Source organism: Alligator sinensis, unplaced genomic scaffold, assembly GCF_000455745.1.
Source record: "Alligator sinensis unplaced genomic scaffold, ASM45574v1 scaffold472_3, whole genome shotgun sequence".
In the NCBI taxonomy this organism is placed as follows: Eukaryota; Metazoa; Chordata; order Crocodylia; family Alligatoridae; genus Alligator; species Alligator sinensis.
In genome coordinates, this window is record NW_005842852.1 from 371,273 (window position 1) to 389,995 (window position 18,723).

General features: G+C 42.9%; 1 protein-coding gene across 3 annotated transcripts in view; it reads left to right on the forward strand.

Moving 5' to 3' along the window:
• PLCE1 (phospholipase C epsilon 1) overlaps nucleotides 1-18,723 on the forward strand; it is a 336,566-nt gene that overhangs the window by 286,103 nt on the left and 31,740 nt on the right. For 2 of the 3 annotated variants that reach the window (XM_025191703.1, XM_025191704.1), the window contains exons 14-23: nucleotides 387-625; nucleotides 4,071-4,132; nucleotides 4,228-4,393; nucleotides 6,394-6,501; nucleotides 7,013-7,129; nucleotides 7,214-7,372; nucleotides 8,805-8,931; nucleotides 10,245-10,286; nucleotides 11,138-11,262; nucleotides 18,222-18,339. In XM_025191703.1, the coding sequence (XP_025047488.1) occupies nucleotides 387-625; nucleotides 4,071-4,132; nucleotides 4,228-4,393; nucleotides 6,394-6,501; nucleotides 7,013-7,129; nucleotides 7,214-7,372; nucleotides 8,805-8,931; nucleotides 10,245-10,286; nucleotides 11,138-11,262; nucleotides 18,222-18,339 (1,263 nt within the window). The remainder of the gene's footprint in view (nucleotides 1-386; nucleotides 626-4,070; nucleotides 4,133-4,227; nucleotides 4,394-6,393; nucleotides 6,502-7,012; nucleotides 7,130-7,213; nucleotides 7,373-8,804; nucleotides 8,932-10,244; nucleotides 10,287-11,137; nucleotides 11,263-18,221; nucleotides 18,340-18,723) is intronic. The other variant, XM_025191705.1, reaches the window with a different exon arrangement.

Sequence of the window (18,723 nt, forward strand, 5' to 3'; positions counted from 1 at the left end):
AGGCTAGATGATCTGTTCAGGTCCCTCCTGACCCTAGCTACTATGAAACTATGAATTCTGTACCTAGCCTGAAGGTCTTTTCTAATGCTGATTTCACATGGGATTTACAAGAACTGCATTATCTTTTTTTTTTTTAAATTGTCATCTAAATTTCAAATGTAAAAATTAGTTTAAAAATGAGAGGAACTACATGTGAGGGATATGTATGTGTGTGTATAAGTATTCTAGGATTTGGTCCATAGCTACTGAGAATTAGGACTTACTCCCTGAGTGAATAATACTTTACTCCTTTGAGTAATAGAATAATTATTTATAATTTCAGGTCTAACTTAATATTTCTAAACATTGAAATTCAACTAATTGAATATTTCCATTTTATCTCTTAGATTTATTGACCAGGAATGTTTCGGACCTTGGTTTGTTCATTAAGAGCAAACAGCAACTTTCAGATAACCAGAGACAAATATCTGATGCTATTGCTGCTGCTAGTATTGTAACGAATGGTACAGGAGTAGAAAGCACATCGTTAGGAATATTTGGAGTAGGCATTCAGCAGCTTAATGACTTCTTAGTGAACTGCCAAGGAGAACACTGCACCTATGATGAAATCCTCAGTATTATCCAGGTCTGTAAAACAAACATCTTGCAGTTTGTCTAATCATTTTATTAGGGATTTTCTTTCTTCTATGTTTTCCTCTGCAGATGTTTGTTCTTTGTCTCCAAATCACCACCTGCATAGATATCGAACTGCCTCATTGGAAGACTTCAGTTTGTTTAAAACTGGGTGCATCTACACATGCATTTACTTCAACCTAAATTTACTGTGCAGTAAGATACTGCACAATAAGGGGTTTTGGGTAGGTGTCTACACATGCACAGATTAGGGAGCAGATTTGCTCCCAGTTCCTGCAGCACGCCCCTGGGGCTACTTGGGGGAGCTCCAGGCTCCCCCTGGTTGCTAGCCCAGAGGCTGGCAAGGAGCATCGGGACAGGAGACAACTGTCTCCTGGTCCCGGGGGGCTGCTTGCTACTGGGGCGGGAACAATGTCCTCCTGCCCTGGCAGCAGGGAGCTCCTGGCCCTGGCTCCCTGATCAGGGACATGGGGCTTGGAAAGAGCTGCATGGGTGGGGCAGGTCCCAGCCCTCTGCTTCAATCAGCCAGTTAGCAGCTAGCAGCTAGCTCAGTGCTAGTTGCCCCACCAGCAGATCGTGAATCTGCCCCACCCCTGCAGCTATTTCTAAGACCTTTGACCCAATTACCTGATCAGGGCATGGGCCTGGGACCTGACCCTGACTGTGACAGTTCTCAGCATTGGTGACATGTAGAGGGTGCATGCGGGTGCACGTGTACCCCCTGAGATTAGCAGTGCACTACCTGCAAAGAGCGCTGCTGACACTGCTGATGGCTCCTGTGGGCAGTTGCCACTTGCAAGGCCCCCCCCCCCCCCCCCCCGACACTGCTAGTGGCATCTGCGGGCGGTCCCCAATCACTACTGGCCACCTCTGGTCTGTGGGTGGTCGCTGACAACCAATCGCTGCTTGCCACCCCTTCCCCTCCCAGCCACCGACACCACTGTTGCTGCCTGCAGGAGCTCCCCATTCACCGCTGCCACGCCCCCACCACTGCCACCACCACTTGCGGGCAGTCACTTTGCCCACCCTCACCTCCCCCAGCCTCTGGGGGCATCCATTGTTCATGGTTCTCAGCCAGCCCTGGCCTGTGCGGGTGAAGTCTGCACATGTAGCCCAGAATTTGCTGGGGACTGCCCAAAACAGGACAGTCCCCTGCCACCTCCAGGCTGTACATGCTTCTCCAAACAGCCTGGGGCTGGCTGGGAACTGTCCTGTTCAGAGGCAGGGCCCAGCCAGCTCCAGGCTGGGTGGGGAACTGTCCCCATGCAGGGAGCTCCCAGCCCCTGTTCCATGACTGCAATTGTGATTGCAGAGTATGGGCTGGGGAGCTTATTCCCTGGCCAGCTCCATGGGCACAGAGCTGGAGCGGGGAAGACGGGACCTTGTTCTCCATCCAGCTCTGTGCTCACGGAACTGTGTGGGGAACAAGCTCTCCAGCTTATTCATCCCCAGCTCCATGCTTGCAGAGCTGGGTGGGGAACAAGCTCTGCAGCTGACCTTGGGGCTTAGGCTGAAAGATAAGGGTCTCCCAGCCCCCCACTCCCTGATCATGATGGTGGAGTGGGGGCTGGGAGATAAGGATCTCCCAGACCTCGCTCCGTGATTGCAATCTGGGAGTAGCGGCTTGTAGTTCCCTGCTGCTGGGGCAGAGGGACATAGTCCTTGCCCAGGCTCCTGTGGCAGAGCCCGCCCCAGCAGCAGGCAGCTCTCAGGGGCAGGGAGCTATCTCCCACCCCCTTGTGGACAGCTGACTCGGAGCAGATTTGGTTCCTGGCCAGGCATCTACACAAGTACTATGGCACAGTTACTAATGACAAGTAAATTTGCTACGTAAATTTGCAGTTAGCAAATTTTCTTGGGATTAGGGAGATTTACTATGAAGTAAGCATGTGCACAAGTAGACCCACATGTTTACTTCACAATAAACTATGCCAATTCACCATTAAGCATCTTGTGTAGACCCACCTACTCTTCGGTAAGGACAGGGTCCCAAATAGTTCTCTTCCAAGAGAGCAAATGCTTTTATTTCATTAATGTTCTTTATTTCCATTAGATATGACAAAGAGATGTGAATTTAGTACTGTGTTCATTGTGTGTTATAAAAAAAAGGCTGGGTATCATATTGTAAATTCTTAATCTCTTTATGTTTCTCTAATGTAATCCAAAATCATACTCCATTGAATTTAACAAAACTATCAAAATATTTTGAACAGTTTACATGCTAGCAGGTGCGTCTACACATGCATTAATGTGCCTTTGCTACTGTGCCTTAAGTTTAGTACCTCTAACACAAGGTACTACTTAAATGCATGGTACCTGGCACTAATGTGTAGTAGCAAAGGTGCACGGTCTTTTTGTAATGCTTAATGTGCAGTAGACTAATTCTACTGCACATTAGTGCATTAGCATGGTTTTTGCCATGATGAGCTAATGTGCAGTAGAATTAGGCTACTGCAGATTAAGGATCTCATGTTGATGCGCCCAGCGTGTACAGTACAAACTCACAGCAGAGTTCAAAAGTCAGAAAGCAGAGAGGAGTCTCAGAATGACACTTCAGAATTTGATGATACAAGTCAAGCTGTCACTGAACACTGGTAAATGCAAATAGTAATTTTCCTTTATCATAATAGGAATTCAGTATTATTTAAGGACAAGAGGCAAGAAAAGGGTGCCTGATTTTAGGTCCATATTCTGCATTTGTAAGCTCTGTTGCATTACTAATTTTGTATTTTAAAAACTTTAAAAATTTGTGCAACATCAGTAATCACCATCAATTATCAGTATGGTGAAGAGACCTGAGTAATCAAAACATTTAAATAGGGACCTATTCAAATTACAGTTTTGTGATTTTTGCAGAAACCGCGAAAAACAGTGGTTTCTGCAAACACTGCGAAAAATGGCAGCTTCTGCAATTTTTATAGAATTGCCAGGGGGAAAAAACTTGCTAAAAACAAAATGGTGGTTCCCCAGCAGGAACCGTTAGCAACTGCAGCCCAGCCTCACAGCCCATAGGGGGGAGAAGCCACCTGCACAAAGGGGAGCTACCAAGATGGTGGCTAGTCCATCTACTGCTGATTGGCTGAGAGGGCTGCCTTTTGTGCAGATGTGCCCCTCTCTGCCAATCAGCAATAAGGGGCAGGGCCACATGAAGGGCAACCTTCTCAACCAATTGGTGGTGAGGCCAGGGCCACATGAAAGGCACCCCTCTTGGCCAATCAGTGTAGGGGTAGGCTCGCTGCAGAAGGACCTTAAAAATGGCGCTGGGTGCTGTAAGTGGCTCGTGATATTTCCTTCGCCTCAGTGCGCTTTAAATAGATCCGTGCACATAAATGCAGCTTTCAGATACCAACCCATAGGTTTGATGTACAAATGGTAAATTGTAAAAATGTCAGAAAGCATGATTAAAATAAATATCATTCTGTTACTACTTCTTACAGAAGTTTGAACCCAGTGTCAATATGTGCCAGCAGGGACTGCTTTCATTTGAAGGATTTGCAAGGTATTAAACATATTATATCTTACTATACATGTGATGTTGTTTACTTGTCTTTTGTGCTAAATACTCACCACAAAGTAACATTTTTTCTTTTCTAGATTTTTGATGGATAAAGACAACTTTGCCTCCAAAAATGATGAATCACAAGAAAATGTTGAAGAATTACAATTTCCACTGTCATATTATTACATTGAGTCTTCACACAATACTTACCTCACAGGCCATCAGCTTAAAGGAGAATCCTCAGTAGAGCTTTATAGCCAGGTATACAGAATTAGATCGTTGCTTAGTTTTCAACATGAACTCATTTTACTAGCAAGTCACAGAAACATGACCTTTTTGCTTTGAAAACTGAAATGTTCTAAACCCCTGCTTATAAAATGTTGGAAAACATGTGTGGGAAAGCTGCTTGTATGCACAGTTGTGCTCAAATGCTTTTTTCTAAAACAAAAAATGGGTTTAGTTTAAGATTCATAGCTTTTAGACACTAGTCAGTCTGACCTAACCTACTAAAATTAGACTTTCCCACAGGAAAGACGGATCTAAGGTTTTAGTTCATTTAAATGTCAAAAACACTATTCAGATGCTGTACATTGTAGTGAAAAGACAAATTTCTAATAATATTAGATTTTCTGATAATATTACTTCTAGGAATATGTTACGGTTTATAAGACTCTGGTGATGAACAGGAAAAAAAGGATTTTTCTCTAGAGGGTTTTGGGTCTGTATTTTTTTATTTTTAACAAATACCCCAAAAACATCAAACTTTCTGTGAATAGAATTTTCATCACTCAGTTTATTAAGGATAAATTCATCCACGTGTGAAAAGCTTGTTCGGAGTTCTCTGTGCCTCTTCTGTGCTATATGTTTGGAGGAAAGGGTTGGAGGCTGTGAAACTATGCATGAGGAAGCCCTACATTTGTATTATATTGGATCCTATGGAGGAGGTTTCTGAGGCAGCCCCACATAACAGTGTACAAGTAGGGTTGGGTGTAGGCAGGTATCCATTATCTTTAACACTTGCAATTGCTACAGTGTATAACAGTGGTGTTAAACCTATTGCATGTGGGCCAGAACCAGTGATTGGACCTGGCATGCAGCATAGGGGATCGCTGGCAAGCAGCTTGGCCAGACATGTTCCATTGCTTACCACTGATCTCCTCCAAAGCTCTCTCCCTCTTTCTCTCCCCACTTGCCTTTCCTCCCTCTGACATTGGCAGCTATCTCCCTCTGCCTTCCTCCCTACTCACCTCTCCTACTGGAGGGGAGAGATGGGCTATGGTGCAGCTAGGTCCCAGGCACGCAGCCCACTGCTCTTAAAGGTTGAGATCCACTGGTCTGTGTTCTTTCCCTGGGGAAGATTTGGATTGTGTTTCAGCCCAGTGCCCCAGACTCCTAGGTGGGATAAAGATTTCATCCACCCATGATACAGTGTGCTTAAATATACTTACTTAGGAGAATTGTATTTCACCTAATCATTTATGGTTTTTCCAGAAGTTACACTGATTCAAGAGAGCTCTATTTGGAACACAAGGTTACAATGATAAAAAAGCTAATAGCACTTACATTAATAGATTATTTAAATAATGATAGAAATAGCAAGAATGAACAGTCTGAAAAAAATGTTCAGGCTAAAACCTGCTTCAAAAGTGATTTTGTAAGGCGTCTTGTGAAAAATTATGGGCTGGAAGTCAGGCTAGGGTACCCAAGGAAGCTTGTTTCTTTCTCAGGCCAAACATCCTCATATGATCTTCAACAAGTATTATTTTGCTGTTGCCAGGTCATCTTTTCTCAAAACAAACAAACAAAATCCCACAGAAGTCTTGGCCAGAAAGCTTCAGTGGAGTGGCCATCCCCTGGTCTAGATAAGATTGCTGTGTAGTATACACACTTGCTCTGACAGGTCCCTGTAAAAAACACTTAATACAACCAAATTTCCAGTTTCCTTGGCCCCCACAGCAATACTGTAAACTTAAAAGTTTCTCTCTATTTCTCTTGGGAACATTTTGTTTTCTTCCCCCAATGTGTTCTTCATTTTCCCTTTCTCTCCAAATTTGTTGATTGCAGCTGCTGGGACAGGAGCTTCGGATGTCTCCTTTCAGTCCTCCTCCCAATATTCCCTGCCCCCCCAGGATGGTGACCTTATGGACAACCTGCTCAAGCAACTTCTCCCCATCCACCAAGTTGCTGTTTAATACTGCAGAACCCTTTTTAGTTTTGAACATTGCTGGTCACCTGGGATGAATTATTAATTTCTGTTACAGGTTCTCTTACAAGGCTGCAGGAGTGTGGAATTAGACTGCTGGGATGGTGATGATGGAATGCCTATCATTTATCATGGACATACACTCACAACTAAGATCTCTTTTAAGGTAGATTGATCATTTTTATCCAGAAAACAAAAATGAAAGAACAAAATTAATATTTTTCCTTTATATGAGGATACTAGCTTGATTAAACAAGAATTGTCCTTCAGAAGAATACAAGTTACTAATGGATTGCTAATTTACACTACACTTGATACTATAGTTGAATATGAAATCGAAACTCCCTTGATTGGTCATAATCAAATAAAAAGGATGTTGTGTTTTCCACATTTGAGAACTGTGCCTAATTTTTTAACATTTATACTACAATATTCCACATTTTTATTTTACCTGTAACTACAAGTATCTGTATTAGTTTTGTCATAACAGGACATTAAGGGCTGAGTGGAAAGCTAGGGACTCCTGCTGCTTAAATTGTGGAAACTGAAGGCTGGACTGGGAAAGTATATTCCTCTTCAGCTATTCATGATCATTTATTTATGGACATAATTACAAGCTACTTATGTTGTAGAAGAACTGAACCATGTGTCCTTATTAAAATCTTTTGGTCTTGTAGGAAGTAGTTGAAGCTATTGATCGCAATGCCTTTATCACCTCTGACATGCCAATCATCATATCTATAGAAAACCACTGTTCATTACCTCAGCAACGCAAAATGGCTGAAATTTTCAAGGTAGGCCATAAACTGAACTAAATTATTCCAAGCACACAGAATGGACTTTTTTTCATGATATCTCACATATTCTCAATATTTCAGAATGTATTTGGAGATAAGCTGGTAACTAAATTTTTATTTGAGAGTGACTTCTCTGATGACCCTATGCTCCCATCACCTGACCAACTGAGAAGAAAAGTTCTACTTAAAAACAAAAAACTCAAAGCCCATCAAACTCCAGTGGATATATTAAAGCAAAAGGTAAAATTCTTAACACATTTTGATATATACATGGCTATTTAAGGGGGGGAAAGCACTAATGCACTGTCACGTTAAGGTATACAGCAGAACCAATCTAATGTCCATTAACAACTGGAAGACTCATGGTATATTGCCAGAGTTTGCAAATAAGGAAATGGGTGCAATGAAAAGATATAGGTATAGCATCATAGAATAGTATGGCATTTTGGTTTCATGATACTTTCAGTATTCTAGATAACACAACATTATATTTTTGATAAAAGTAAATGGGGTATACTGCAAGTCCAGGACATCATCAATACATTTTGACTGAGAAATGGAGAGAGACCTTTAGGGTTTTGTGCATTTTTTCATTTATTAAACTATTTTTTTTACTGTATTCAGATCTGGTATTTTCCTACTAAACAGATATTTTCATTTTGCTAGACTGTGGAAGACTGTAACGTATTTTTATTATATGACATTTCCAATATAGGCAGCTATATCTATTTAAAAAGCTGCATTTAGTAGTTTAAAGATCTGTTTCCTTCATGAAATGGTCTCTATCTTTTTTAATAGATGCAATGAATGAAATGCTCTTCCAGAAATGGAGTTTATGTCCCAGCTGTATCCACAAATAAGATGTGATACAGGCAACAACAGCTCAAACTTCCTCAGGATTATAGTCTCTTTTATTTTACTAAACCAATCTTCAGCCTGTCATTTTTTTCGATGGACTCTATAATAACTCTGTTACTAAAGGCTTGGTATTATCATTCAACATGGAGTTAAATTGATTATTTAATGGAAAATGGAATTCCACTAAATTTCATTTGTGGATTGAATTCACTTCCCTCTCTCATCACTTTGGGTTAATGTAAATTCTGTGGCTAGGTAGGTGGGTGTGAGCAATGCCTTTGCTAGAATATACATGCAGATCTATCTTCTACTCCATATGACAGTGTGCAAGATACACAGCAGTTCCATTCAGTAAAACATCATTTCCAGTAAATACGCCGTTTTGAGATGTAGGAGGAGTTTAGTTTCTTTGGAATTTTAGGGATTGTCTAAACAAAGTTACAGCAGTTGTAATTATCCCTATATCAGCAGAGCCATACCACTACAACTTCCAGTGTGGAAAATGACTTATCCTAAACTGTGAAAAGGCACTGTTACACCAGAATAGGAGTGTCAACAAGGGAAATTATACCTGTATAACAATAGTGGTTTAAATTCACACATTACATTAAACCTTTTTTACTGGTATAATTTTTCTGTGTAAACAAGTTTTAGAATGCTATTTTATCTTGCTCATGACAATCTGTTTTTTCCTCCTGGGAAAGCAGAAAACCAGATTATCTGTCATATGAGAAAAATAAGACACATGCAAATAAGAGAAAGTTTAATTTTTAGAAATATTTATGATCTTTTTTTAATTACTTTGATGCTATAGGCACACCAACTAGCATACATGCAAGCACAGGCTAGTAATGGTGCTAATGTTGTTAACCCCACAACTAATGAAGAGGAGGAGGATGAAGAGGATGAATATGACTATGACTATGAATCTCTCTCAGATGGTAATTATGTTTGTGAATTTTTTAAATATACAACTGTAACAGTTTTCCATATGTTCCATTATATCTTTAAATCAGTTAAGTTTGCCTCAGTCAAAAGTTGAAACATAGACCTGGCACCACCACAGGATACTGCAGTAACCTGGAGACTTTTGTCCAGGGCAGATGGTTTATAGTCACAATCTAGGCCTAAATGTCCAAATGTCTCTTAAACATGCCATTTTCTTGGCATTCACATTGCTGGCATCCAGAAATCAAACTAATGATTGTTGTATTATTGGGTTAATTGTGGTAGCCAACAATTAAGCTGGTTTTTACAGACAGTCTTCAGAGCAGGAGCAGAGTGTCATTTTACTGAGCGCTTGCTGCTGCTGGCCTCTGCAAAGGTACTTGTCAGAGGAGGACTGAGTATGTCCCTAAGGTCAGTTAAGTTACACTAGGGATGTACTAGCCCAAGACGTTCAGAAGTGGCATTAGCTACTGATTTCAGACATTATCAGAAACTGTGTCATATAAAGGTACATCACAACTGGCTGCAAAATTCATACCACCCAGACATATAGCAAAAGATTGAAATATTTTATTTATTAAAACTAAGGTCCTGTGATGCCTGGCCTTCATACAACTGGTGAAGTTCAGAAAGTTTACCAGGTTCAGCTCTCTTTTCAGTGAAGTACTTGTGTTCAGCTGGCACAATAGAACCTGTATTTAAATAGTTCTTTGTTTCTCTCATAGAGATGCTAAAAAAATCAATTTAATAAGCAGACTCAGTAATTATTTCTCTGTTCACTGCTGCATGTAAGTTAATTATGGGTGAGATTCTAGTGCCTGCTCCAGCGAGGCAGCTAGAAAGCCAACTTAAATTGTTACTTGAGGATTCTTCTTGTGGGGAAGAATCTGTAAGGGACATATGTAAAAATATGCTGGTCTGATGTAGATGCTTCTGATTTACTGGCCAGGAAGATTTTACAACTTTTCTACATTAAGTAGTACTTAACATTAGTCAGGAGAAATTTTGAAAAACTTGAAACAGCAACTAAAAATTTGCACAGTGCATTAGACAAGGTAACCTGTGCATGGTTTACTGCTTTATTATAATGGTTACCCTTTTGGTTTTGTTATTTTAAATTAAAATAATCTCTGGCAGAACTAATCTAAATAATAGTCTGAAAACTTTGGGAGATTTTTTATTTTTAACAATTATTGTAGTTTTACATAATGCTTCTGATTTTACAACTGACACTTAATTTTCATTTCTTTCGCTGTGTTTCTTAATTTCCTTTATTCTTATTCCCTTTCTGACTCTTTTCCTATAGCTGATGTCCTTAATGCTTCCCCTGCTCCTAACAGCCAGGAAGGTAAAGGCCGTTTGGTTGAGCATTTTAACTGCATGGATTTAACACTGTATTTCCAACTTACTGCAAATGCATAGTATTATTACATGATTCCTTGTTTTCATTAATATAAAATGTGGTAAAATATTTTCATAAGGTAGGGACCTGCATTAGAAAGCATATATATTCTAATAAGCTACCAAGGCACATATGACATACTGTAGATCTAGAGTGAATTTAAAATACCTGCTTTTGGGACAGTTTTCCATTACTTTTCCATTACTCAAATAAACCAATTAGGCTAAGTTTCTTACAAAAACATGAGGTACTCTTCTGCTTGGACGTGAATGCTTCTGCTATATCAGAAAGGGGTTATGTGTGTGTGCATGTGTATGCTAACAGACAGGGGAATGAAAAACAAAATATAGAATGTAAAGCTAACTTTAAGATAGTTGAGTAGTAACTAAATTAAATTTGAACTTCTACAATTCAAGAATATTGCCTTTTAATTTAGATGGCTAGCCAAGAGTTTGGCTTCTTGCTCTGCCAAAAGAAAACCTAGAACCGTTTTATTTCATGGTTTATGAAATGGTTTTGTGTGGTTAACCTGTACTGAACAAAAAAGACAAGGAAGAAACTTTCATGAAAGAGACACATGCTAAGAAGAACAAAACTACATTTTTAAAAATAGAATATTATCACTGACGGAGAACTGCTTTGACCAGTGAATATATTCTTTTGTCATCAGATTAATCAGATGTGTCATTAGGAGCTTTATCCAATATCATGTTAGTTGAACTAAAATTTTCAGCCAAAGTTCTTTGCCTGAATGTTATCTAAACATCAATTATTAATTAAATGCTGTTAATTTACAGATAACATTCTGGAAGACCGACCTGAAAGTAAGTCAACTGGGGATAAGCTACAGTTTGAATATAATGAAGAAATTGCCAAGAGAATAAAGAAGACTGATTTCATTACTTACAGCAATAAAGGAAAGGTAATACTGCTTTTTCCTTTTCTTTTCCTTTCCTTTCCCCAGAACACAGACCAAATTCAAGAGGTTTTGGGTTGTTTAGGTGACTGGATATGTGTCTCAGCACTTTGTAGCACTACAAAAATATCATGCTAGGGGTGTAAAGGTGTTCCAGCTCCCTTGCTGGAGAGCTACAAAGTCACCTCAAAAGCAAGCTCTTCAGTCAGGAGCAAAAGGGGCTGCTTCTTGGGTCCCCTTGCCCACAGGGAAGCCACCCTTCCCTCTCCTCTCCAGGGAGGAGGGCAGGCTGTCAGTGATCAGCTGGCAGCTTCTGAAAAGTAACAGCTGCCAAAAACAGTGCCAAAACCAGTGCCTGTGGAGGTAGCAGGGGTAAGAACTGTTCTGGCAGTGGGAATTTGCTAACCCTTGCTCCTTTCCCTTCTCCCCCCTAACCAGCTGCCTGCATGCTCTACTAATCAGGTGATTTGCAAAGCTGGGCAGTTGCACAACTACTATACCCAGCAAAGCTTCAACTGCAGCAGTGACAGAGCCACCACTGCCCAGCTCCACAAATCAGTTGATTGGCAGAGCCGGGCATGTGGCTGCCGCTGTCAGCTCCACTGATCAGCAGTGGCTCTGTCACAGCCCCAGAGCTGCAGCCATCCTGGGACTCTTGAAGCAGAAAGAGGAATTGCTGCCTTGGCTGTAGGAGTCCTGGCGCTTCCTACTACCAGCTCACTTCTGGGCAGACTGTCAGAGAGCCAGCTGCTCCCCCTTGGAGGGAAGGATGGAGGGAGAGTAGGGGACTGTGGGATACTGGGGGGTCTACAGACCCCTGCAGTGCTACATGTAACTGTATGGGCATTACTAATAGCACTACAAAATGTAGCACTACCAAAAAGTTCCTCTTTGAAAGAGGTAACATTTTGTAGTACTTTTGCGCTCTTTGTAGCACTACAAACAGCCTGAATAGCTGTTCACTCATATTTTGCAATGCTACAAGGGTGTATTTAGCACTATACATGTAATGCCTGTGTATGGCCTGGGCCATCAGATTGCAAATGTACTTTTTATACACAAACAGCTAAAAGAAAAGAACCAGGCTGGAGAAAACAAAGTTAATGGACCAAATATCTAGCAAAAAAGGGTTCAAAAGTTATTTTAGGTGTAACAAACAGATCATACCCTCAGACATCAGCAATAAAAATAAGCAAACACATTTTAGAGGCCGCAACCCAGTGTCCACATGAAATCAGTGAGAATCTTTCCATTAACTTTAATAGTGATTGGATCAAGCCAGCTTCTGGCATGAGTGTACCTCTTTTACAGCTAGCTTGGCTATCTCTACAGTGCAGCCTGCAGTTTAGACCTACCCATAGTTAGTTGTACTAATAGCAAGATAGCTGATAGTAGCAGCAACTCTACTGAAGAATTAAAAAGCATGAAAATAATTGCTGAAACTGCTAACAGGTAATTAAAAAAAGATATTAAGGACATTGTGTAAGTAATGAAGGCCCAATTCTGTTCTCCATTTAGTTCTACCTCCTCACTGCAGGTGATAGCAGAGCTGTGCCACCATGGAGTGAGAGGGGAGCCAAAAAGCAAGTTGTGACTCAGAGTCACAATGGATTCTTAGTCTGCTCCTGGCCCAGCTTTTCAGGGGCCCTCCCTACGGACTAAGAGAAAGCGTTCAATTTGGCTTATTTGTAGCAATAAAAAAACCAGCCAAAACTGTAAGGACTTCATGTTTAAGATTGCTTTTATTTTTTCACATTATTTCAGCTGATTCATCCCCTTTTTTCACAGCCCATTTCTATGCGTGTTCTTATTGTGAGAGTTTGCTGAACTCTGTAGATATCTCTTTGCACATTTACTGTGCCCTGGAGGCTGCATTTTCTTAGTTTCCCACCCTTCTTATTCTTTCAGATATATTCAAAATATTTAATATATTTCAAAATATTCTTTTTTTTTTATAAAAAGTACTTTTGTTATTATTTTTGCTCAGTTAAAAATTTCCTTCTATGGAATTTTCTTTCAGATGTTGTGCTACATTTCTAAGCTTTTTCAGTTTTGACACTCTCTCTCTAGCATTGAATGATAAGCATCAGAATTATAACAGATGGGGCTAGTTTCTCCTCAGTGGTTACACATAACTCCAGGGACAGTTAGCATGTATCAGGGTACTCAACCCCACTCCTATTAGCCAGATCCAACCTATAAAACTGTGTGATCTGACTTATGGGGCTCCCCAAAGGTCTGGAAATTTGGCAGTGGGGAGCAGTGATAGTGTTAATAGCTGCTTCTCTGCAGCCAAATTTTTGGAACCATGGGGAACCCCACAGGCCAGATGATGTAGCCCTGTGGGCCAGACTGAGCCAGCATGTGACCAGATGCAGACACTTGGGGTCGGGCCAGCACACAGCTGGTTCTGGGTGCACGGGATTAGGCTGGTGCTCAGCAGGATCTAGGCACATGGGATTGGGCCAGCATATGGGGTTGGGCCAGTGCATGGCCTGATCTGGGCTCATGGGTTTGGACCTGCATGCTGGATTGCACCCATGGACTGACTTCATGTGCTGACTTTGACCAGCCCGCACCACTTGCCCATCTCATGGGAGTGGTAAGGCTGGGCAGCACTGAGATAAATCACTCTTGTTCATAAAGGAAAACCCACACTCCAAATTACTGCATCAAGGTCAATTTGAGCACCAGCCCTTCTTGTTGAACTCCCAACTCTGCACGTGTGTGTGTGGCACAACTTACCTGCACGGTGAAATAATGGACTCTCACTTTTTGTCAAATTAATAAATGAGAAACCAGCTTTAGGAAATAAATCTTTTATCTTTATAAGTAGCATGTATGCACTGCTGCTTCATGCTGATTGAATTTGCTGATAAGCATGTACCAGAGGTGGCTAAAAATAAAGTTTTGGAGAGACAGGCTTGCTTCAGGATCCTGAATGGCAATTTCTTGATATATATGTAAGGCCTTCATTCTGCAACTGCTTGTATAGTGCTTAGTGGTCAGCCACAGCAGCTAAAGTAGGTGTGCATGGAGAATTCATATATCTGGGGACACATGGGCTACAGCCTCATCCTCAGGATGCAAATATGCTGTGTTGCTACACATTCTCCACTCAGACCTCACTTCTGTTAATAGGTGTACATCATTAAGAGCCAAGTTTTTTAAAGTCATTTAGGTGGCTAAGATGTAAAGAGATTCCTAATGGGCTTTTCAAAATCAATGAGGTACCTAAGTCTCCCTTGAGAGAGATCCACTATGACCGAGATATTTGAAGTTGTTTAGGCACCTAACTCCCACTGAAATAAATGGGATTAGGTGTCTAAACAGAGTTAGATACTTTTCTGCATATTTCAGTACTTACCCAGTTTTGAAAATCTGGTGCTTGGCTATTGCACAGCAGAAGTGCCATTAATGCAGGTTCACATTTTGCTGCAGTCATGTCTTGTACCTCATATTTATACATATAGCATCCCATACCTGAATTGTACAAGATGAAACCCAAAATGTGTAGCCTGTATGGGTATGTGCTATGTTGCCTGGCACAGTTGAACATTAAATCTATGGGAAGTTACTAAGATAAATAGGATATCAATCCTCTTACTCATGATTGTGTATTTAAGATGCCATATAACCAATATGAGCATGCTGTAGTAGTGTTTCTCAACCTTTTAAGTAGCAAGTACCGCCTAACTTCTGAAAATTTTAATAAGTACCCCAATACTCAATTTTCCAGGGGATTTTATATTTACAGACTACTGTGTGCCATATGTTGGATGAAGGGCTGCATATATAAGGCCATGATATGACAAGTGTCTGATCTGGTGTGGGTAGGGATGCTACCTTTTACACCAGGGGTGCTCAAGAATGTACCTGGGCTAGAGGTGATGTTGGCCAAAGCTAGGAGGGCTGAACCCAGTGTCACGCAAAGCGTGGCACGCCAAATTATTGTTGGGGAATTTAAAGGACCGCACAATGTGCACTGCACCAATATTTTTGCCATAGTTTTGAGAGGAGAAAGGGGTGAGAGAGAGAGGAAAAGAGGGCAACAGAGAGAGACAGACAAGGGTAAAGAGAGAGAGAGAGAGCGAGACAGGGAAGTGGGGAGGGTGAAGAGAGAGAGGGAAGGGGGAGAGAGGGGGGACAGGTAGCAACCGTAATTGTGGAGCAGGCAGGTGGTTGGGGTGATGGGGAGAAGCAGAGGCCACGATGCAGTGAAGTAAGTCGGTAGGGCAGGGGTCGGCAGCCCCTGGGGCATACGTGCCCCTGCTGCAGCAGCCCCTGCCTGCACCAAAATTATGGTTGCTACCTGTCCCCTCTCTCTCCCTGCTTCCCTCTCTCTCTTCACCCTCCCCCCTCCCATCTCACTCTCTCTCTCTCCCGCCCTATATCCTTGTCTGTCTGTCTGTCTGTCTGTCTCTCTCACCCTCTTTCCCCATCTCTCTCACCCCTTCCTCCTCTTAAAACTATGGCAAAAAAATTGAACATCCATTTCCAGCAAAACAAAGCCGAGCAGAGGGCAGCGACCAGATAGGCCTACGAGGTTGTGGTGAAAGCCATCCCTGGGGGCCTGGCACAGAACTACTCCCCACAGTCTGTTCCCAGGGCTTTGTCCTGTTGCAAATAACTCATGTGTGAGGGCACTGAGCACTTCCCAGGGGAGACTGGCCTGGGAAGGGTTTCCAATGCACTGATTAGCCTTCGCTGCAAAGCTTCCAAATATTTCAGGCCTTAATAACACAATAAGGAGCAGAAACACTAATAAGCAAATTAAGAGAATGTTCACGCTATGCTAATGAGCATGGCATGTAAGGCCATTTTGCTTGGCACTCCACTGCTAGCCATGGAGCCCGAGCTATTCCCAGCAGGTGGTTGGGAGACTGCAAGCCCTGCTGCAAGCAGCCCGGGTTCTGTGGCTGGCAGCAGCTAGCCAGAGCCTGGGCTGGCTGCGGCCAGGAGGCTGCAAAGGAGCTGCTCCTGCATCCCACAGCTCCAAGTAGATGCGGGGGAAGGGAGCCCTGAGGCAGCGCAGCCCATAAAAGCCCTGTGCCACCACTGGCACTGCCTGTATCCAGCCTGGGCTCTGGGCAGCTGCAGTAGGGAGGCTGCAAACAGCTGCACCGGACTCCACAGCCTCGGCATCACCTCCATGCCAGCGACTGCACATGCTCCTCAAAGCAGAGAGCAAGTTTGTCCTTGCTCTCTGCTCTCAGGTACACTTGCAGTTGCTGCCAGCATGGAGCTCATGATGGGGCTCGGGAGCTGAGTGCAGCTGTTTGTAGCCAGCTGGGCTCTGGGGCAGCTGCAGTAAGCAGGCTGCCCCCAGCCATACCGGGCTCCGCAGCCCCGGCATCAGCTCCGTGCTCGCGGCAACTGCACACACACCTCAGAGCAGAAAGCGGAGATAAACCTGATCTCTGCTTTGAGGTGCACATGGAGTCGCAGGCATGGAGCTGATGCCGAGGCTGCGGAGCCCGGTGTAGCTGTTTGCAGCCTGCCTGCTGCCTGCTGCAGCTGCCCCAGAGCCCAGGCTGGCTACAGGCTAGGCTGGCAGCAGGACAGGGCTTTTCCCCGAATTCGGCAGCAGCGGTGCTGGGGGGACAGGCAGCATCCCCCCTCCCATCACCACAGCCTGCCCCAAGCACTGGGAAGAGACTGGTGCCACCGCCAGCCCTCCCGCCCGCAGTGAACTGGGTCCCAGGCAGGCCAGGTCATGGGGCCAGTCCCCACAATGCAAGAGGGAGTGGGGCAGTGCCCTGCCCCTCCTGCACTCTGGGGGTCTTGGTCTGCCCCCTCCCAAACCCCAGGCAGAATAAAAAAGAAAGAAAACTTACCTGCCTGTTGGTGGGGAGTGCACGGGTATCTGTGTGCCCGCCCTCCCCCTCCTAAAACCAGTCTTTGGCCAGCTTGGGGGTTGGGGCGAGCAGCCAGACATGAACCTGGCGGTGGCAGGGGGAGCAGCGGCACAGAGGGGCTCTCCGCTGCAGGGGTTTTCCGCACCCGCGTACTCTCTGCCTGTGTCTCACGTACCCCCAGGGGTACGCATACCATGGGTTGAGAACCTATGCTGTAGTACAAATGTAGTCACAGAGAACTAGATAAACACTAGAGCTGTGCGAAATTTCACCGCAGTTTCGTGTCGACACTGTTTTGATTCGTTTAGAGCTTGAAACAGCAAAATCAAAATGAAACAGAGAGCTTCGAAACAGCCTCGAAACAAAACGAGGCAAGTCGAAATGTTTCAAAATTTTCAAAATGTTTTGAGTTGCAAAGCTTAAGCTGGGCTTGCCTGCAGGGAAACAGAAACTAAAGTAAGGAGAGGGTGGGGGAAGAGGAAGGAAGGAGTGCTCTCATTATTGACAGAGCGGGGAAGGGGTGCTTTCATCATTGACTGTATAGCTGGCCAATGACTGTGATCCTTCCCTGAGGTCCCTTCCAATCCCAGTGCTCTGGGGGAGGAATGGAACAACTGCATAAGTTACTGAGCTGTGTGTTCCAGTTTTGCCTGTCAGCAGCTAGAGGTGCAGGGCCCCAGAATCCAGAGCCCCTGCACCTATCTCCTTGATAACTGGTGGGCTTTATGCCCTCAGAAGGGGCTACTGTTCCCATAAGCTGCATCCAAATCAGGCCAGAAATGACAAAGTTATAGGTTGTTTTGAGTTTCCCCATTATAGCCTATGGGCGAAACGTCAAAACAGCATATTCAGTACATATTTCAGTACAAATGAAACGGAACAGCGGTTTCGAATTGAAACAAAATACAAACCACTGTTCCGCTGAAACGTTGAAATGCAAGTCGAAATGGAACAGTGCCATTTTGCACAGCCCTAATAAACACCTAGATCCATTATGTGATAATATATATGCGCTATGACAAAAAATTGTGGACATATATCAAGTGTGGTAAATACTTTTAATTTTCAGTAATTTTCATATTATGCATCATTTGAATTGTCACTTAGGTTTATGATATGGAATTGGATGAAGAATTTTATCTTCCACAAAATAAGAAAGAAAGTAGACAGATAGCACCAGAGCTTTCAGATCTTGTCATCTACTGCCAAGCTGTGAAATTCCCTGGTAAGTGTACTTACCTACTTAATGCTTTAAATGTCCTTATTCTTTCCAATGTTACAGTGATCTACTGCAATTCTGCAGTATAAGTAATTTTAAATTGTAATATATAAGGAATATTTATTTCTATGCTGATATATTCTATGTAATGGCTGCTGATTGAGAAATAAATGTGTGCATAAATTCATCAGGCACGTAGGACTGGAAAGGACCACTGAGCCTAGACTTCTATGATTGCTAGCAACCATGTGGTGTTCATTTAGTCCAAAGAAGTCTGCAAAAATGTCCATTCTAGCCTATTCTATACACCACAACCTTGGCACCCCCATGACAAACTTTGGATCTTTAATACAAAAATGTAATAATTTCAAAAAAATGCAGAGTGCTGCA